The sequence below is a fragment of the Meles meles genome, chromosome 20, assembly GCF_922984935.1.
Source record: "Meles meles chromosome 20, mMelMel3.1 paternal haplotype, whole genome shotgun sequence".
In the NCBI taxonomy this organism is placed as follows: domain Eukaryota; kingdom Metazoa; phylum Chordata; class Mammalia; order Carnivora; family Mustelidae; genus Meles; species Meles meles.
Genome location: NC_060085.1, coordinates 2,415,649 through 2,433,297, shown reverse-complemented (window position 1 = coordinate 2,433,297; position 17,649 = coordinate 2,415,649). Strand labels below are relative to the sequence as shown.

Below are 17,649 nucleotides of genomic sequence, written 5' to 3'. Positions count from 1 at the left end.
GCCTCCTTGCTCTTCTCCAACACACCAGGCGCAGTCCTTCCCCAGGGCCTTTGCACGTGCTGTGCCCTCTGCCTGGACTGTTCTTCCCCCTGGTACTCCCATACCCGCTTCCCTTCCTCCGCTGGGTCTCTGCTCACATGTATTTCCCTATGGCCTTGGTCACCCTATTTTAAGCTTGAACTCCCCTCTGAGTAGTCCCAACCCTTAGATCTTGGTACCGCCACCCCAATACCACTTTTTTTTAGATTTTATTTATTTATGTTAGAGAGTGCGCACACACATACACACAGGTGCGCAAGCAGGGTGGTGAGGGAGGGGCAGAGGGAAAGGGAGAGAAGTAGACTCCCTGCTGAGCGCAGAACCCGACTTCCTTCTTGATCCTACCACCCACGATCATGACCTGAGCTGAAATCACGAGTCAGAAGCCAAACCGACTGAGCCACCCCAGGAACACTCTTCACTTTCTAACCCAATACATCACTTACTCTAAGTGATTATCTTGAATGTCATCTCCATGAAGGCAGGGATTTTCCCAGGAGACGAACAGCTCAAGCAAAGGCCCTGGGGTGGGGATGGATATGCAAAGTAGCCAAATGGGGGGGCGCTGGGCGGAAGTGATTTGCGTTGTGATTAAGCCAGGCAGATGGTGGCCTTGGAGGAGCCCCAATCCTCTTACCCAAAGCCCCTAAATACTTCCGCAACGCGGGTCACCTCCGGGCCTCTCCTGCTCTGGGTGGCCATCATGTCAGGGCCGGCAGTCGAGGAGGGGACGGAGGGCTGGAGCCCGGCCCCTCCGCTGTATGAGGAGTACCGCCCACCACCTCTGGATACCATCCGCCTGCCCAGGTATGCGCTGTACCTGCTGCTGGCGGCGTTCCTGGTGGTGGCCGTGGCCTATGCCATTGTGGGGCATCTCATCAAGGACCTCGCCCACGACCTGGCCGGTGGGTGAGCTGCTGTCTGCCATGAGCCCAGCTTGGGACAGTGTCGGGCCCCTCTCGGGCAGGGGGAGGGCACTCCAGGGCCCCTCACTAGCAGGGGACGGGACGGAAGGTGGATGAGCCCCCGGGAGGTTCCTCACCCACGTCCTATTGCAGACTGGGCCTTCGGCCCGAAGCCAGATGAGGAGGACGCCCCCCGGGAGCTGCGCTCGAGCCTGGAGGGCGAGGATCTGGAGGAGCTCGAACTCCAGCTGGCCCTGGCCTGGCGGGGTGATGAGGACCCTGCCGGGGGGTGGCGACACGGCCCCTGCAGAAGCCCCCGCCCCGGCTCCCCGCCGCCCTTCCATTGCCTTCAAGGACCCGCCTGCTCGGAGCTCCTTCTGGAGGCTGGGCTGAGCCGGGCCCCGCCCTCTGGCCCCGGGACCTGGGTTTGGACCCCTTTGGGAGTTGTGTAGACCGGACTTGTGCACGCAGGATCCCTTGCTCCCCTGAGCAGCCAGACTTGGCAGAGAACATTGTCTTTCTTGGCTGGCGGGTTCCCATGGTTGATCGCTGGGACTCTCTGCACGCCTGCCCACCCCACCCGGTGGCCCCAGAGCCTGATTCCACCCAACCTCTGCTCGTGAGGTTCTTCAAAGAGTAACAGTGGTAACCGAGGCCTTAGTCTGTCCCTGCTCTTGTGCTCAGTGAGCCTTTTCCACGTATTACGCTGTTTAATCCCCACTGGCCGGATGGGAACGTGGAGGCGCAAAGCCTGGAGATGACTTGCTTGGAGCAGAGCAAACTTTTTGCACAAAGAGGCCAGTTCGGCGACCTGCCTCCGAAGGAAAGCCGAAGCCCCAGGCCGGGGTTCTGGCCCTGCTCCTCCGAATCTGCCCCAGCCGCACCCCCCCCCGCCTCCTCCCTTACACTCCCTGGCTCTGCGGCTCTGCCCACTGGACCTGTGGGTCTCTGGGGGGTCCCGGCTTCCCAGCTAACGTGAGAGCTCCTGGAGGACGGTGCCTGAGGCTTCCTCCCTCCCCTCTGAGCTGGGCACAGGACTGGGCACAGGGTCAGAGCTTCGCAGGTGCCACTTGGGGGGTTGAGATGGGCTCGCTTCGGGCAGCTGCCTGAGCTCGGCCGCTGCTGATGGCCCCCTGCGCGACGATGATTACCAGACCTCAGGGTGGCGGGAGTCTCCAGGGACGCACAGGTGCTCCTAAAGGTGTGTGCCATGGCGCCGGCACCCCTCCCAGCCCCCGAGGGCCCTGCAGAGCGGGGGGGGGGGGGGGGGAGGGGGAGGAGGAGTCCCCCTCTGGTGTAGGGGCTTCCAGCCACGTGCCTGGGCCGTGGCTGTCCGGTGGCAGCTGGGGTGGGGCACTCCTTCTGCTGGGCAGGGTCCCTATCTAATCAGCCAGGGACCAAGGTTGATGGACAGGAGAGCCTGGAGCCTGAGTCATCAGCTACCTGGGTGTCCCATTCTCCTGCCACCAAGGCGTGGCTGGGCTTGGAGATGGATAGTGGGCACGTGGCCGTCGCTTCTTGTCCCCGTGCTCATCCCAGTATTGGCTGTGGGTCCCCAGGGGTCCGGGAGCCAGGACATGGCCGTATAAGCTGGTGGCAGGGGGCAGACCCCAGCGCCAGCTGTTTCTGCGTGATGTCCATTCTCCTGGCCTCCTTGGGCTTCTCTGCAAAATGGGGACGGAGACACCTTGTGGGGGGTTCAGAGACGGAGACATAATGACGCCTGGCGGCCCGGAGCCCAGGCCCATCTCAGCCTGGCCGCTGCAGCACGGAGCCTGGGGGACCTGGAGGCTGGGTCCTGGGTCCAGGGTGGAGGGGCCGGACTCCCGCGTTAATTGTTATACCAGGTCCAGAGTCTGACCTGCAGGTCTGGACCGGCCCCGCCCCTAGGCCTGCCTGCTGCCATATCAGGGGCTGGGCAGGGCCTCACCCAGCCAACCTTGACCGTGCACCGCCGCGGCTCTTCCACGACCATGGAGACCCTGGAGGTCCTTCTCCTACTCAGTGCCCTGCTCCTGTCACCTGCAGAGGCTCAGCAGGGTAGGACCTGATCTGGACCTGGTGGGGGGGGTCGGCGGGGGACAGGGGTGGGGAGGGTCCTGGGAGGAGCTCACCCATAGGTTCACCATCTCCCCATTTTTCATGATGAGGAACCAAGACCTCTGGTAGGAGGGGCAGGCAGAGGAGGAATGGGCCAGACCCCTCTTGGAGCCCCCCCAATCCCCACACTCCCTCGGGGCCTCTCTCCCCATCCCTGAGATGCTCCCAGGCCCCTCCCGCTCTCTAGAACGCGTCTCTGACACCCAGCACCCCCATCAGCATTCCCCAGCACCCTTCCCCTCTCCCCTTCCGGGGTGGGGGGCAGACCCCTGGCCTGGCCCCACCTCTGAGTCCCACCCACTCTGCCTCTGGACAGCCTCGCAGTATCGCCCGAAGCCCTGGCTGGTGGGCCTGGCTGCCGTCGTGGGGTTCCTGTTTATCGTCTTCATCCTCATGCTGGTTAATCGTGTCTGGTGCTCCAAAAAGAGGTGGGAGCCCCTCTCCCCACTCCCCACAGCCACTGTCCCTGTCCTCGTCTTCTCCCCAAAGTGCTGGGCACCCATCCTGCTTCCTGACTCTCTCTGGTCCCCTCCCGCCTGTCTCCCCATTTCCCTGCTCCTGCTCAGGCAGGCCTCACAGCCTCATGGTGTGGGACAGCCATGCAGCCCAGCCCCCCTGCTTTGTGGGGTTCATGTGCCCCAGCCAGGGGAGACTCTGAAGGCGACCTCCTGCCCTTCGCTCACCTTCACCCCTCTGTCTCTTGCAGAGCTGAGGATGAGGAGTTCGCATTCGGTGTGGAGTCCAACCTCTATTATAACACAGCCCCGAGGTACTGCCTGTGTGAGCGTGTGTGGGTGTGTGCAGGGTTAGGGGGTTTGTGGGAGCCCCCTCGGGGAGGTGAGGAGAGATGGGTGTGCACAGATGACTTCTTTCTGTTCTTGAACTCCTCAAACACATTCCTGCCCCAGGACCTTTGTACACACTGTTCTCACTGATTGGAACAGCCTTTCCTGTATCTTCTGGCTGGCTCCTCCTTCAGTCCCTGTTCCGATATTTCCTCCTCGCAGAAGCCCACCCTGGCCACCAGCCTGCCTGACACTGTGCCCCACAGCTGTGCGTTCTTCTTTGTACTTACCACCAGCTGAAATTATCTTAGTCATTACACCCTTTCTTGACGCTAGCTGGTAGCTTCCTACCAATGAATAGAACCTAGCTTGGGTCCTAGCTGTGTTCCCAGGGCTCAGCATGGGGCTTGGCACACAGTAGGTCCGTTGAACAAGACCGTGGCGTCCGACTGGGTAGGACTCTGTGACGAGCATGTGATCTGGGATGGGTGATGCTCCTGGACTCCGTGTTTTCTATGGTCCCGACTGGTTCCAGACATGATTCTGGTGGAAGGCTCAGGGAGGTGGCAGGGCTGGGGGCCCTTTCAGTGTAATATCCCAGCTTGGGCAAAAGTCTGGGGTTGGGAATCGGAGTGCAGGAGATGGGAGGAAGCCAACCTGACCAGAAGATTCTCAGCCAAGCCCAAGATGTACTTTGAGGGAGAGATGTAGTCCCAATTGTTTGCTTTGTCTGAGACCCAGTGCAGTGCCTGTGAAATGTGATTCTCATTCCCAGGATGTGCTGGAGGTTCTCGAACCCACCCGAGCTCCCGTGTTGGTAGTTTTCTCCCTGCCCGTAGTTTTCTCCCTGCCCGTTCATTCCTCCACCCATCCATCCATCCACCCATCCATCCATCCATCCGTCCACCCACCCATCCATCCATCCACCCACCCACCCATCCATCCATCCACCCATCCATTCACCCACCCACCCATCCTTCCACCCATCCACCCGCCCACCCACCCACCCATCCATCCATTCATTCCCTTACCCACCCATCTACCTCCTCACCCACCCGTCCATCCACCTATCCACTTCTCCCACCCATGAGCCCAACGATCTATCTACCCATCCTCCCTTCTACGCTCCTATCCAACCATCCATTAGCCCATCATTCTTTCCCTCCTCTAATTAACCTCGCATGCTGTGTTTCTATTCGACCCTCCACTGCAACCTTCTGGTCACTTCTCTCCCTATCTACCTACTCATCCATCCTCCCACTCATCTCCATCCACCCGTCCATCCATGGGATGGTTGAGTCTTAGCTTCTGCCTTTGTGAAACGGAACTAGCAAGGATTCCTCTGTTTTGAGGACTGTTTTGAGAATTCAGCAAAGGTGCAGAACACCTGGCCCAGGTAGGTGCCAATTAAATGGGAGTGACTGTTTCTCATTGTGGTCTGGGCCCTTTGTATCCCTACAGTGAAGAAGGCAAGAGGAAGAGGAAAGGGGAGATAAAGGACCAGAAGGGCAAGACGGCTGAGAAAGAAGGAGAAACGAACTTAGGGCTGGAGCTGGAGCACAAGGAGGAGTCCAGAGGTGGTGGGAAGGTCGCGAACACGGCCATGTGAAGACTCGACACGCTTCCTCTAGGCAGCCGCCCAGAGATGCCCCTTCCACACCGTGTAAGCAGTGGCCCGGACGTGAAACCACCATAATAACTCCATGTAGAACCGAGAGCACCCAGTGAAGAGGCGTGGGACGTGCCCTGCCCCCTGCCAGGGAGGGCTCTGTGTGTGCACATGTGGGCTCTTTCTGCCCTCCGTCCTGACTTGTCCGCCTCGTGATTCTTCCTGAATTGGAGCGCGTTCTTGGTCGTGGAGAAACCCCCAAGCCGCTACCACCTCACGGCTCCCCCTACTTCTCCCCACTGCCTGATTTCTTTTCCCTCTCCCTGCTATCCGTTGGCCAGAACCTCCCCTTGTCCCACTCAGCCTCGGGGACCAACGCCGGGTAGGGCTTGCCTTTCTGAGACCTGATAAAGAATCATTAAAGATAAAGATAAAGATCATTAAAGAATTGATAAGAGCCGTTCAGAAGGGTTCCTGTTGTCTCTTGGACTCAGTTTCCCCCTGGGGGAGGCAGCTGTTGGGGTTGGGGTCAATGCTTGTGCAGGTATGGGAGAGCAGGCTGCACAGTGCCCAGATGCCCCCCACCCCCGCCGCCCTCTCCCTGCAATCTTGATTTTGCTCCCTGAGCCCTGGACTTTGAGCCCCGAGAGCACCATATGCTAGGAAATCCTCACTACCCCACCCCTCGTCTGGGGGTCACGTGACCCCATTCCCTGGAACTGGGTCGGGGAGGCTGCGTGCCCCAGGGCTCTGCCTTCCCCTGGGAAGGGGCAAGTACTTTCTCCTCCCAGTTTCCAGCCTCCCCTTTCACCTCACTTTCTCCGGGCCCTGGACCTTGCCCTGGATGTTAACTATTTCTTAATCAGGACCTTGACAGAGACTGGCATCGGGGCTTAGTTCTGGGGCTGGTCGCTGGGGTTGCTGGTCGGATGTAACCAAGGCTGCTAGAACACTTCCAGAATCGTCCAGCAGGGGGTGCAAAAAACATAAATAAAATCAAGATAATACAGGCCCTCAGAGATGCTCTGGGGGAGCCCGGGGCATCTCCGCCCTCCACCTCCATCAGAGCACGGTCAGTCCCGTTTCCCAGCTGGAAGTGGGGAGGCGCAGAAAGAGACGCCACCGGCCAGGTCTCGCCGGCTGCAGTTGGCAGAGCTGGGACGAAGGCCAGGCGGCCCCATCATGAGGGAGTTTATAGGCTCCGGCCAAGGTCGGATTTGGGTTTGGTGGTTAATGCCCTAGGATGGGAGAGGGTTGGAGCGTGTGTGTGTGTGTGGGGGGGGGGGGGGTTCCTGGCTGTGGTTCCTAGCTGTGTGTGTGTGTGTGTGTGTGTGTGTGTGTGTGTGTGTGTGTGTGTGGTTCCTGGCTGTGGTTCCTAGCTGGGAGCACGGTGTCCCTCTGGAATGCTGTGTGGCCCCGGCAAGGTGCCCTCTCGTCTGCACCCTGAGGACAAGAGTTAGGAGGCTTGAAGCAGTTTCCAGGGCCCAAGAGCCATGGCGAGGCCTGGCGCACAGTAGGAGCTTGGGAAATACGTTCCTCACCTTTCCTGAGCCTCTCTCGTAGCTCTGGCTGTGGGGAGTGAGGGGGCCAAGGGGGACCTTAGGGAGACAAGGTGCTGGGATGCCCTGGACGCTGGACCCCTCCCCAGCACACCGGGAACCGGGAAGGGGGCCCCATCCCCCCACTTCCTGCAGCACTGGCCACACCCTGCCCTGGGGTGTCTGGGGCAGGCCACTTCCTCTTCTAATGGGGTGGCATCCCCAGAACCCGCTGGCTGGAGGCGAGGACAGACGGACAAGGATGGACAGATTCCGGATGACCGCTGGCCCAGTCTCCCTTCTGGCGGCTCTGGTCCTGCCACCGGTTCAGGCCCAGCCCTGTTGTAAGGCCTCGGGAGGGAGAGGAGGTGGGAAGGGAGCTCCCCCCACCCCCCCACTCCCCCCCCATGGCCCAGCTGCTGACCCCGCCCCATCCTGCCCGCAGTGGCCCAGAGGAAACCGTGGCTGGTGGGGCTGGGGGTCGTGCTGGCCGCCCTCTTCCTCATCTTCATCCTCACAGTGGTCTACGCCATCTGGTGCAGCCAGTCCCGTGACAGGTGGGCCCCGTTCCTGCGTGAGTCCCTCCCCTGTGGAACCCACGGGGCTCAGAGCCCTCCCCCGCCCCGTCCTCGCAGAGCCTCCCAGGAGCCAGGGAAGGCCCCCGGGGGGAATTCTTTGATTCAGAACCCAGGGGACCTCATATAACCAAACTGTTTTCCCTTCTGACTCCCTCCCTGAAAAACAAGGGGGCTTCCCTGAGTCCCACGGCTCACGTGGGTGTCAGATGGGATCCGTGAGGTCCTCATCACCTCCCTTCAAACCCCGCGCATTTATCCGTCCCTCCGTCCATTCCTGTGAGTGTATCCATCCCGCTGTCTGCACCTCCGTCCACCTTCCCACCCACCCTCCGTCCGCGTGTCCATCTGTCCATCCGTCCACTCATCCACTCATTCCCCGAGCCGCCCGCCGATCGGCCCGTCTCCCCGGCTCTCTGCCGGTTCCCTCACCCATGGTCCTAAGACCCGGGAGGCCTGGGGCGGGGCAGATGTGAAGAGGCGGGTTCGGGCTCCCGCGTGGGCTCCCGCGTGGGCTCCCCCGCGTGCTGCTTGTTCGAACAGCACCGGTGCCCTAACCCGTCTGAGCTCAGCTGCTGACGGTGGGAGCCACAGGAGGGCCGGCTCAGAGGTTCCGGGGGGGTTGTGAGGCCTGGACACTAAATTCTTATGAAGTTGGGTTTTCTGGACCCTTCTTGTCTCCTCAGCAAGAAAGAGAAGGAAGAGGGGACCGCGAGAGAAGAGGAGAAAGAAGCAGAGGGCAACGGGGGGCTGGAGCTGGAGGACAAAGGGGGGCCTCCAAACCACGAGGGAGTGGAGAGCTCCTCTGAATGAAGGCTTCCCACCTGCCTCCTCCAGGCAGGCCTCCCAGGGATGCCCAATGCCTGTTCTGCACCCTATAAGCAAAGAGCTGGTCCTGGGGCCAGTGAAATGACCCCATGTGGGGTTCAGATGAAGGGTTCCTGAATGAGGAGGACTTAGGTCCCGCCCCACGTCCCCCCCCCCCGCTTTGCATTTACCTGGGCCTTTATACACCCCCTGCCCCAGTCCCCTTCTCAGGGGTAAGAGGGACGGTGGGAGGAAACTGCAAAGGCCCTGCAGTGTTTGCGGGTCCCAGATCAGGCCCAGCTGTCCCGCTGAGTGGGTCCAGCACATGGCGGTGTCCTGGGAGATGGGGGTGCCCCCTCTGGGCACTGATTTGCTGGTCACTGTCTGCAAGCTGTTCCCGGGTGCGGGTGCTGAGGTTGGGAGGGAACGCAGCGTCCTCCCCCCACCCCCCGGGCAGCTCCCCGTAAGGCTTGAACTCCCAGCGTCCTTGCTGTGCAGCCCTCAGCGTGTAACCTAACCTCTCTGTGCCTAAGCTTCTTGTCCAGTAAAAGGGCGGGGGGGGGGGGGGGGGGGTGTAACTTGATCCTTTATAAATTGTCCTGAGGATTAAACGAAACAGAGTCCATGAAAATCCGGAGCACGGAGCCCGGAACCCAGAAGGTGTCTAATAAACGTCAGCTTTTCGGGAGGCTGAGAGGGTGGGGATGCGGCCGGCGCGTGGGAGGCTCCCGCTCGGGGTGGGGGATCTGGAAGGGCACAGGGGCGCGTCCAGACCGCGTCCCCGCGCCTCTCCGCCTCTCGTCCCGCCGGGGGCGCGCGTTCGGTTCCGACGGGGGGGGGGGAGGGGGAAGGGGGGAGGGGCGGGGCGGGGGCGGCACCGCGGCCGCGGGGGCGGGGAGAAGGCGGGGCTGTGCGACTGCTCCCTCTCCGCGGGGGGGGGCAGACTTCTCCCCTGGGGCGTCTGGAAGTTGTGGGGGTCGTGTGGCTGTCGCAAGCCTGCACCCCTTTCCTGGCCTTGAGTCGGGGGCCCAGGGGCGGCGAGCGGCCTGCGGTGCGGGACAGGCCCCGAGCCCAGAGCTGCCTCACTCCGGGCGCCGGCGTCTGCGGAACACGGAGGCTTCCCGCGCGGTGGACGCCCCGCTGCCCCCCGCCCCGCGCCGGCCGAGCCCCGCCCGCCGGCTGCCCCTGCCCCCACCCCGGCCGAGCCGCGACCCCGAGCCCCCACGACAGGCTGGGCCTTCACCCCGCCAAACGAGCTCCTGCTGGCTCCCCCTTTCCGGCTGCGGGGAGCGGCTGGGCCGGGGGCGGGGGACGCGGCGCAGGTGGCTGCGGGCCCCTCCCCCCAGGACCCGGCTCCGGGTCGAGCCTCGCCCGTCCACCGGGGGGCGCCAGCACCTCGCTGCTGAGGCGGAAGCGCCCAGCCCTGTCGGGGTTGGGACGCGGGAAGGGGACGTGAGGGATCTGGGGGGCCTCGGACCGCCGCCCCCGGCCCGACGACTGTGTCTGTTCCTGCCTGGGCGGCGGCGTGGGGCCGCGCATCCGCGTGTGGTGGAGGGCGCTGTGCCTGCTGGTCCCTCTGTGTGTCTTGACTCCCCCGTCCCTGGGGTAAAAGCCCAAGACCTCCCTGAGGCCCCCGGGACCCTGCAGGACCGGCCCGTGCCCTCCCTGTCCTCCCCTCTTCCCCGGGCCCCTCACAGTGCTCCAGTCACGCCGGTCTCCTGGCTGCTCGTCCGACAAGCCAGGCAGCGTCCTGCCCCAGGGCCTTTGCACAGACTATGTCCGCTGCCTGAAACACTCCTCGGTCAGATTTCCAGGGGGCTGTGTCCCTCCTGCTCATCTCTGTTTAAATGTTAACTCCTCACGTGAGACCCACTCTCCTTTCCCTTACTTTGCTTTACTTCTTTGGCACTTACCTCCTCTGAAATAAATAAATATATATATATATACACACATATATATATTAAAGATTTTATTTATTTATTTATTTGACAGAGATCACAAGTAGGCAGAGAGGCAGGCAGAGAGAGGTGGGGGGGAAGCAGGTTCCCCACCAAGCAGAGAGCCCGATGGGGGGCTGGATCCCAGGACCCTGGACCATGACCTGAGCCGAAGGCAGAGGCTTAACCCATTGAGCCCCCCAGGCGCCCCTCTTCTGATACATATCTTACTTATTTTTATTTACCATGTGCCTTCCCAACTTGGAACTGTAAGGGCTATGAAGGCAGGTTATTTTGGGCGTTTTGTTCCCTGCTGTGTCCCCAATACTTGGTACTCAGCAGATGCTCAGGAAATCTTTGCTGAATGAATGGGAGTTTGCCAGGTGGAAAAGAGGGAAAGCGTTCTGTACATTTATGGAGCACTGACTGCGCGCCAGGTTTTGTCCTTGGAGCCGGGGAGGGGGGCGGGGTTTCCCAGCACAGAGCAGGTGCTGCACAGAGGCCCGTGGGGTTTGTTGACTGAAGAGCCTGGGGAGATCTGAGGCTGGTCCGGGAGGAAGCTAGACTGGGGAAAGGTGGGTGGGCCTCCTGGAGGAAGAGGATGTCCTTGTGGGGCCTGAAGGGTCTGCCTTGAGTTGGGACGCAGTGATGAGCAAAAGAACAGCAGGAGCCAAGGTTCAGGGGTGTGACACAGACCAGCGTAGGGGCAGGGAGACCACGGGCCACCGGGAGCATTGCAGGAAGGACCTGGACCCTGAGCTCAAAGACGTCAGCATGGAAAGGGTGTCCCTCCCATGGGCCCTGCGGACACGGATGTGGGGCCAGATCGCTCTCTGTGCGGGCGCCCTGGGTGCCTGGCCCCAGCCCTCAGTGCCAGGAGACCCCCTCCATCAACAAATGTCCCCAGCACCGTGGAGGGTCCCTGGAGGCTGCTGGACGGAGGTCAACCGCTGCCCGATCGCCCCGCGGTCCCAGCCCCTCCCTTCCCTCTCATACAGAACAACCCAAAAAGCACAGAAAGGAGGACCCAGGACAGTCAGCGAGAGTTGAAGCATAGCTTGTTTAATTTTTACACATTTTTTTTCTTCCTTTTGTCTTTTTTTTTTTTTTTTTGCTTTTTATTGAATCTTTTATGGAACCCCCCCTTGTTTCATTTTTTTTCATTTTTTGATTTTTTTTTTTTTTGCATAGGGAAACAAACAAACAAAATAATAACAGCCAGAGTCACTTTCTGTAAATGGTACGTAGGTAGGCGCATCCGCAAAACCCGAATGACTGCGTAATATACAAGGTTATGACCGGAATATGCTGCGGGGGGGGGGGGGGGGGGGCGGCGGCGGGCGGGCGAGGGGAAAGTCGGCCGGTCTGCCAGCCGTCCCGGGTCCCTGTCCCGGAGGGGAAGGGAGCCGCGGGCCGCAGACCCAGCCAGGACCTTCTCCCCACCTGGGTTCAGGAGCATGGGGTGTGTGCGTGTGTGTGTGTGTGTGTGTGTGTGTGTGTGATCCGGTGTGTGTGGCAAGCAGGAAGCAAGAGACAGAGTAAACTATCCTGGTAATATCAGTAAAATACAAAATGGGGGGGACCTCAAAAAATATCTCGGAGGGAAAAGAAAATGAAAATGAAAAGCAACACCACCAAAAAGTTGTTCAGAGAAAGTTAGGAAGGAAGGAAAGAAAAGGAAAAGGGAAAGAAGAGCAAATAACAAGGAAACTGGGAGGGGGGGGTGTCTCTGTCCTTCCTCCCTGCACTGTGCGCCCTTGTCCCTCAGACCGTCTAGTCTTCCCCCATGTAGGGTCCTGGGGGTAGGAGGGCAGGAAGCTGGGGGCAGAGGCCAGGACCCCCGGGATTTGAAAGGGACTTTGGTTTTGGAGGCCTGGCTGGGACCCAAAGCGGGCGGATGGGGTGGGGAGTGGACTTCAGGGGGGTCCCAACCGAAGGGGGCTGGGACAGCTCCCGTCCCCTTCCAGCCAGGAGGTGTGAATGGAGGGCTACGGGGAGGGCAGAAGCTTGGGGGTGCGTGACTCGCTTCCGGTCCGAGCCCCGACTCCTGTTGGATCCTACTGCCTCTTTCCTGAGGCCTGGGGGGGACCCCTGGGGAACAGGGGCGGAGAACCCCAAAACCACACCAGCAGACATGTGAGGCACTGCTTGGGAAAAGTCTTGTTTTGGTATCGCTGGCAACAAGTCCCGCTGGCGCAGCTTTGGGTCTGGTCCCCCTGCCTCGCCTGGGGGGTGGGGGGACGGATGGAGGGACGGACGGGGGAGGCCGGGTCAGTGCAGAGGTGGGGGCCTCAGGGGTCCGGAGGGGCAGAAGCGGGGAAAGATGGGGGCCCGCGGAGGAAGCTGGATGTAAGGACGGGTCTCTGGACCCCTTCTCCCAACACCCTCCACAAAGAAAAGGAGAAACCGGGGTCTCAGAGAGGGAATCCAGGTCAAAATAAAAAGTAGCCATTGTAGAACCTGTATTATGAGAAAAAACTCCAAAAATTATATATATTTATATATATGCGTGTGTGTGTACACAATAGCCCTAAACTGGGGGGGGGGGGGGGTCAGAGTACCATGGGAGGGGCCAGAGTGGGGAGAGGGTCCTCGAGCGGCGCCTTGCGGGAGACAGGAGCTGCTCCCGGCCCCAGACTCCCAACTAACTGGTCGCTGTCCCCGGGGACAGAAGGTTCCAGAGCGGAGACGGGGATGTGTGGGGCTGAGGCTGGACTTGTCTGCTGCTTGGGGGGTACAGACACCCCCCAGGTCTCCTTCGGGGTTCCTCTTGGGTCTGATTGTCTAGCTCAGGGCCAGGGGTTGGGGGTGGTCTGGGCTTCGAACTTGGCAGGAGCCCGGGGGCCCGGGACCCCCTTCTCCGCAGCGGGCCGGGGCTGGGTCTTCCCGCCCCTCCACACCTCCTTTTCCCCCCTCGTCAGGAGCCCGTGCCCTCATCCCAGCGACGTGCATACAGCCAGGAGGCCTCTCTGTTCTCTTCCTCGGCACAGCTGGAGCCCAAGGTCAGGCTGGGGGGCCTCCCACGGCGGGGAAGGAGCACGGATGGTGGGGGCCGCAGGCGCGGGAGGGGACGGGGTTTGAGAACACGTCAGTTTCACACCCGTGAAAATCCACGCAGGGCCCAGCGGCCCCTCCCCGTGGCTGCAGCACCAGCCCCACGGAGAGCTGGGGAAGGGGGTCTGGCTGGGTCCCCGTGTCTCCGCCTTATTCTGCCTTCGGCTTTCCTGGGGGCGGGGGTGGGGGACACATGGGCCCAGGACGGGACCACCGACTCAGCGAGGCACACAACTGGGGGCGGGCTGCGGAGGGACGTGGTCCCTGCGAAGACCCTCGGGGAGGGGGCCCGGGTGGGACCCATGCCCCCCCCCCCGGGTGTCTGCTCCCCGATTCTGGGGGAGAGGGGGAAGGGATAAAACCCAGAAATCTACCGCATGAAACATGACACGCAGGGCCTTGAGCTCTCGGACTAAAGGACAAATCACGGCCACGGCCACGGCCACTGAGAGTGCGACCTGCCCCCTGCCCCTGCCTTGTGGAGGCAACTTTTTAAAAGAAGGCATGGGATGAGTGTCTGATGGTGGATGGGAGTCGGGCTGGCCCGTGGGGCTCCTCCCTGCTCTGGGGGCGGCCATCGGCCTGCCCTGTCCCCACAGGAGATGGGGGGTGCCGGGGGGGCCGGAGCTTGAAGGGCCCGGCCCTCGGACACCCCGCTAACCGGCTGCTACTGTCTCAGCTTTGGTCGAGTAAAAAAGCAAAGGAAATCGGGAGAGAGAAGAAAAAAAAAAGAACAAGAGCCGAACCAACCAACAACGAAGAAAGGAAGGAAGAGAGGGTGTGGAGTGGAGGACGACCAACCGTGTGAGAGCCACCAGACGGAGCCGCCCGCGCCCAGGGGTCGTCCCCGCGCCCGCCGGCCGGGCCTGGGGTGGCCGAGCTAGGTCTACAGGGACAGACAGACAGATATTGCATATATTGGGTTTGGCTTCTGTTTTCTGTTTGTTTCATCCCAGATAACCACCCCTCAAAGCTGGAAGACAGAAGTGGGTGCTGGGGCAGGAAGGGAGGGCCGCCCCAGGCTGGTCTCCAGGGATGGGGGGGGGGGGTGGCTGGGGAATCCTTTGGCAAGAAGGGGGGTTGGGGGGAGAAGGAAGGGAGCCTGGGGGGGGGCGGCAATGGGACCCTGAGCCAGAGGGACGCCAGCCTGCGGGAAAGGGGAGGCAGGACGGCCACCCCGTGGGGCCAGGGCTCACCCCTGAGGTCCGTCCGCTGCGGTGGGCGGGGGCCTCGGAAGGGAACTCCTCTGGAGCCCAGGGGTGGGGCTGGGGGTGGAGAGCACCAGGGCGCGCCCCCACCGCAGCGGGAGGCGTGGCCAGGGGGGTGGGGGCCAGGGCTGGCCACGGAGCCACTGTTCTGTGGATAGCTTTTCTAAGCGTGGGATTTTCCTTTTTTTCTGTTTTTAATTCTTATTTTTTTTTTAATTTTAAATTTTTTTTTTTTTTTTTTTTTTTTTTTTTTTTACAAATAGAAATACATCCCCCTTCGGTTTGTATTTTTTATTTCATGTCACTGTTTCGTCTTTTCGTTGTGGGCGACGCGAGCAGGGCATGCAGCTGAGCGCGCTGATACTGTCTGAAGGTGATGCTTATTCCCGGAAGGCAAAAGGCACATCACGTGGTAGAAAATTTCGTGCAAATTAGGAAACATGGAGTTTTTTTAAGGTTTTTTTTTTTTTTGTATCTTTTTTTTTTTTTTTTGAAAGAGGAAGGGGGGTAGTGTTGGGGGGGGCAGGGCGGGGGGAGGGGGATAGAGCCAGGTACGATTTGCCATGCAGGGTCAGCCGCAGCGAGCTGGCCTCAGGAGCCAGGTCACAGGAATCCCCGACGAAGCACCATGCAAAGTTGGGTAGCTGGGGGCCGTCCGACGCCCTCCCCTACCCTGCCTACCCGCACCCGAAGGTTCCCGGCGGAGAAGCTTCCGGACACCCCAGCTGCACGACCCACCCCCTCCTGCCCTCCCAGAGAGCGGCCCAGGCTTTGGTTCCCCAACAGCTACCCCGTGGAGGGGGCCCCTGGGGACAGACGGACGGACCAAGGGTTCTCGAATGCCTCTGGACAATGGGAGGGGGCTTGGTGGGGAAGGGTCTTTCTCTTGATGGTTGAGTGGGTTTGCCAAGCCCCTTGGGCTGGTTTGGGAGGAAAGTCCAGTTTCTGGAGAGGCTGGCCAGGCCTGGGGTACCAGGAGAGGGCCAGGGGGGCCAGGCTGGGAGCAGATGAGGTGGAGGCCCAGCCCAGGGCGATGGCTTTGGCCCAGGCCAGGGGGTCGGGGGGCGTGGTGGGGAAGGTCTTCCCCAGCGCCAGGCGTGGAGGAGGCCGGTTGGGACTCAGATGGATAGGGTGGGAGGGGTCCCTGTGTTCGGGCCTCGTGACCCGAGAACACCTACCGCCCCCTCCCGGGCTCCCCCACCCAAGATGGCCATCCTGGGAGGGGGTGGGGATGGGGCCAGGGAGCCGGGGTTGGGGGGGCACCCGGGCTCCCCAGCTTAGTGTTTTTGGAGCAGCTCAACGGAAAACGTTTAGCAGATGGGAGGTCCCCCACATGGCCACAGGGGACCCCCTAGGTGCCGAACCCCCCCTGCCCCAGACAGAAGCCCCCGACCCCCCACCCGGGCTCATGCCCACCGTGGGTGCCCGGAGGCCCGGCTCTGATGCAACACCCGGGCTGTGCCCCACTTCGGCGGGGGGAGATGAAAGTGCAAACCGTGGCCCCCCTTTGGGCTGGGAGGCGCCAGGGAGGGGTCGCTCCAGGATGTAAGGCACTGGCAGGGGCGGCGAGGGAGGGCCGCTGGCTTCCCCGGGCCCCACCCCGCCCCGAGCGCCGCAGGGCTTGAGGAGTCTAGCTCTGCCCCTTGGACCACCTGTGGGGGGGCCCCCATCTCTCTAGCTCTGAGGGGAGCACAGCAATGAGGGTCAGCGACCGGAGGTGGCTGAGTCGGGGGAGGGAACGGAAGGGGCCCGCGGCCACTTCCCATTCCAGCTGGACAAAGGGGGGCGGACGGTGGGAATCAGGCACTTAAACCACTCGCTCCCACCTCCCACCTCCGTGGGCTAAGCAGGGGGGGGGGAGGGGGCAAGGGGGTCCTTCCGTCCCAGGGCTCGGGCAGATGGAGGCTCCAGACAGGGTGTCCCCTCCCCGGGAGCTCTGAGTCTCTCCACTCCGCCCCCCAGCCCCTTCCTCGGAAAGTGCATTTCTTACAGTGTGTGCAACGCGGGTCCCTTCCCGGGGCTGGGGTGCGGGGTACGGAGCAGGGCCGGCGGCGGGATGCGGGGTGGGGGGCCTCCTCTGCCGGGGGCGGAGCGGGGGGGCAATTGCATAGAGACTTTTCTTCCCAAACAGGGTAGGCGTGCGGCTGCGAGCCCAAGTCCGAGCCGGGCCGGCGGGGGCCGGGCGGAGGGTCCTCGGCCACGGGACGCTCCTGACGACGCTCCCGCCACGTGTCCCAGTGCCCTGGCGACGCCCAGGGTCTCCCCACAACCCTCTTTTGCCCGTGTTGTCTCCCCCCCCACCCGGGCCTCCACATCGGCCTTTGCTGTCTGCCACCCCACCCCAGGGCCCCCCCAGCACCGGCCTCCCCGCTCGGCAGACACCGCGGCAGAGGCCCGGTAGGCGTCCCGGCGGCGGGGGCACAGGGAGAGGCGGCCTTGCTGGGTGTCCTGCCCGGTGGGGCACTGGGCCTCGCTCACCTGGTCTGGGGCGGCGGCGGGGAGCGCGCGCCCGCCCTCGGAGAGCAGCAGCCGGAGATGAGTGAGGACGGAGGACGGCGCCCGGCGCGGCGAGCGACCTCGAACCAAACCGCACCGGTGGCAGGGCCTGGCCCTCGGGTCCGGCGGCGGCAGCCCGAGAGTTCTGAGAGGCGGCCGTCTTTACTGTTCGTCGTCTTGGATGGGTGGGTTTATTTTCATGGTGGTTTTTTTTTCCATTTGTCTTTTTTTTGTTGGTGGTGGGGTTGGTTTGTGGTTTTTTTTTGCCTTTTTTTCTTTTTGCTTGTTTCCCTCCTGCGTGTGTGTCTGTTCTGTCTTTCCGGCCAGGCTGGGAGTCGGCAGGGTCGTCTCGCTCGCTCTAACTTTCCACTGAAAACGTGGGCCGAGGCCGGCAGTGCGGCCCCCTGGGATTCCCGCGATGAAGGAGCAGGGCGTGGGAAGAAATCTTTCTTATCCCAGATACCAGGACTGGGTACCCAATGGGGGTGCACGGAGAGAGGAGAGAGAGAAAAATGGGGGTCAGGCTCCCACCATGGACCGCACTGGCCACTGCCCGCTGCCCCCGCCTCCCCGGGACCCCTGTCTCCCGTGTCCCA

At 61.9% G+C, this 17,649-nt stretch overlaps 4 protein-coding genes across 9 annotated transcripts in view; 3 read left to right on the top strand and 1 right to left on the bottom strand.

Moving 5' to 3' along the window:
* Window positions 1–368: 368 nt before the first annotated feature.
* On the top strand, window positions 369–2,279 carry LOC123932521. The gene is given in 3 exon segments (XM_045990802.1): window positions 369–944; window positions 1,098–1,228; window positions 1,230–2,279. Coding segments are annotated over 3 exon segments (540 nt in total). The 5' UTR covers window positions 369–643; the 3' UTR covers window positions 1,338–2,279.
* Window positions 2,280–2,824: 545 nt separating this feature from the next.
* LOC123932520 (small integral membrane protein 24-like) lies at window positions 2,825–5,533 on the top strand. Its single transcript, XM_045990801.1, has 4 exons — window positions 2,825–2,984; window positions 3,361–3,472; window positions 3,751–3,813; window positions 5,291–5,533. Exons 1-4 carry the CDS (start codon window positions 2,918–2,920, stop codon window positions 5,436–5,438), a joined length of 390 nt encoding a protein of 129 aa, XP_045846757.1. The 5' UTR covers window positions 2,825–2,917; the 3' UTR covers window positions 5,439–5,533.
* Window positions 5,534–6,483: 950 nt separating this feature from the next.
* Window positions 6,484–8,915, top strand: SMIM24 (small integral membrane protein 24). The gene is made up of 4 exons (XM_045992064.1): window positions 6,484–6,510; window positions 7,203–7,320; window positions 7,422–7,533; window positions 8,238–8,915. Exons 2-4 carry the CDS (start codon window positions 7,239–7,241, stop codon window positions 8,362–8,364), a joined length of 321 nt encoding a protein of 106 aa, XP_045848020.1. The 5' UTR covers window positions 6,484–6,510; window positions 7,203–7,238; the 3' UTR covers window positions 8,365–8,915.
* A 2,421-nt stretch (window positions 8,916–11,336) lies between these two features.
* The window catches only part of NFIC (nuclear factor I C), a 67,129-nt gene continuing 60,816 nt past the window's right edge, over window positions 11,337–17,649 (bottom strand). For all 6 annotated transcript variants that reach the window (XM_045989647.1, XM_045989646.1, XM_045989651.1 and 3 more), the window contains one exon: window positions 11,337–17,521. In XM_045989647.1, coding sequence (XP_045845603.1) covers window positions 17,504–17,521 — 18 coding nt within the window. In that variant the 3' untranslated portion in view covers window positions 11,337–17,503. The remainder of the gene's footprint in view (window positions 17,522–17,649) is intronic.

What these genes read in the sequence shown, in the direction of transcription:
- LOC123932520 (XM_045990801.1), top strand. Translation starts at nt 2,918, where the DNA reads ATGGAGACCCTGGAGGTCCTTCTCCTACTCAGTGCCCTGCTCCTGTCA. An exon ending in ACCTGCAGAGGCTCAGCAGG is followed by an intron (nt 2,985 to 3,360) that starts GTAGGACCTGAT and finishes GCCTCTGGACAG; the next exon opens with CCTCGCAGTATCGCCCGAAG. An exon ending in GTCTGGTGCTCCAAAAAGAG is followed by an intron (nt 3,473 to 3,750) that starts GTGGGAGCCCCT and finishes TGTCTCTTGCAG; the next exon opens with AGCTGAGGATGAGGAGTTCG.
- SMIM24 (XM_045992064.1), top strand. Translation starts at nt 7,239, where the DNA reads ATGGACAGATTCCGGATGACCGCTGGCCCAGTCTCCCTTCTGGCGGCT. An exon ending in GGTTCAGGCCCAGCCCTGTT is followed by an intron (nt 7,321 to 7,421) that starts GTAAGGCCTCGG and finishes TCCTGCCCGCAG; the next exon opens with TGGCCCAGAGGAAACCGTGG. An exon ending in TGCAGCCAGTCCCGTGACAG is followed by an intron (nt 7,534 to 8,237) that starts GTGGGCCCCGTT and finishes TTGTCTCCTCAG; the next exon opens with CAAGAAAGAGAAGGAAGAGG.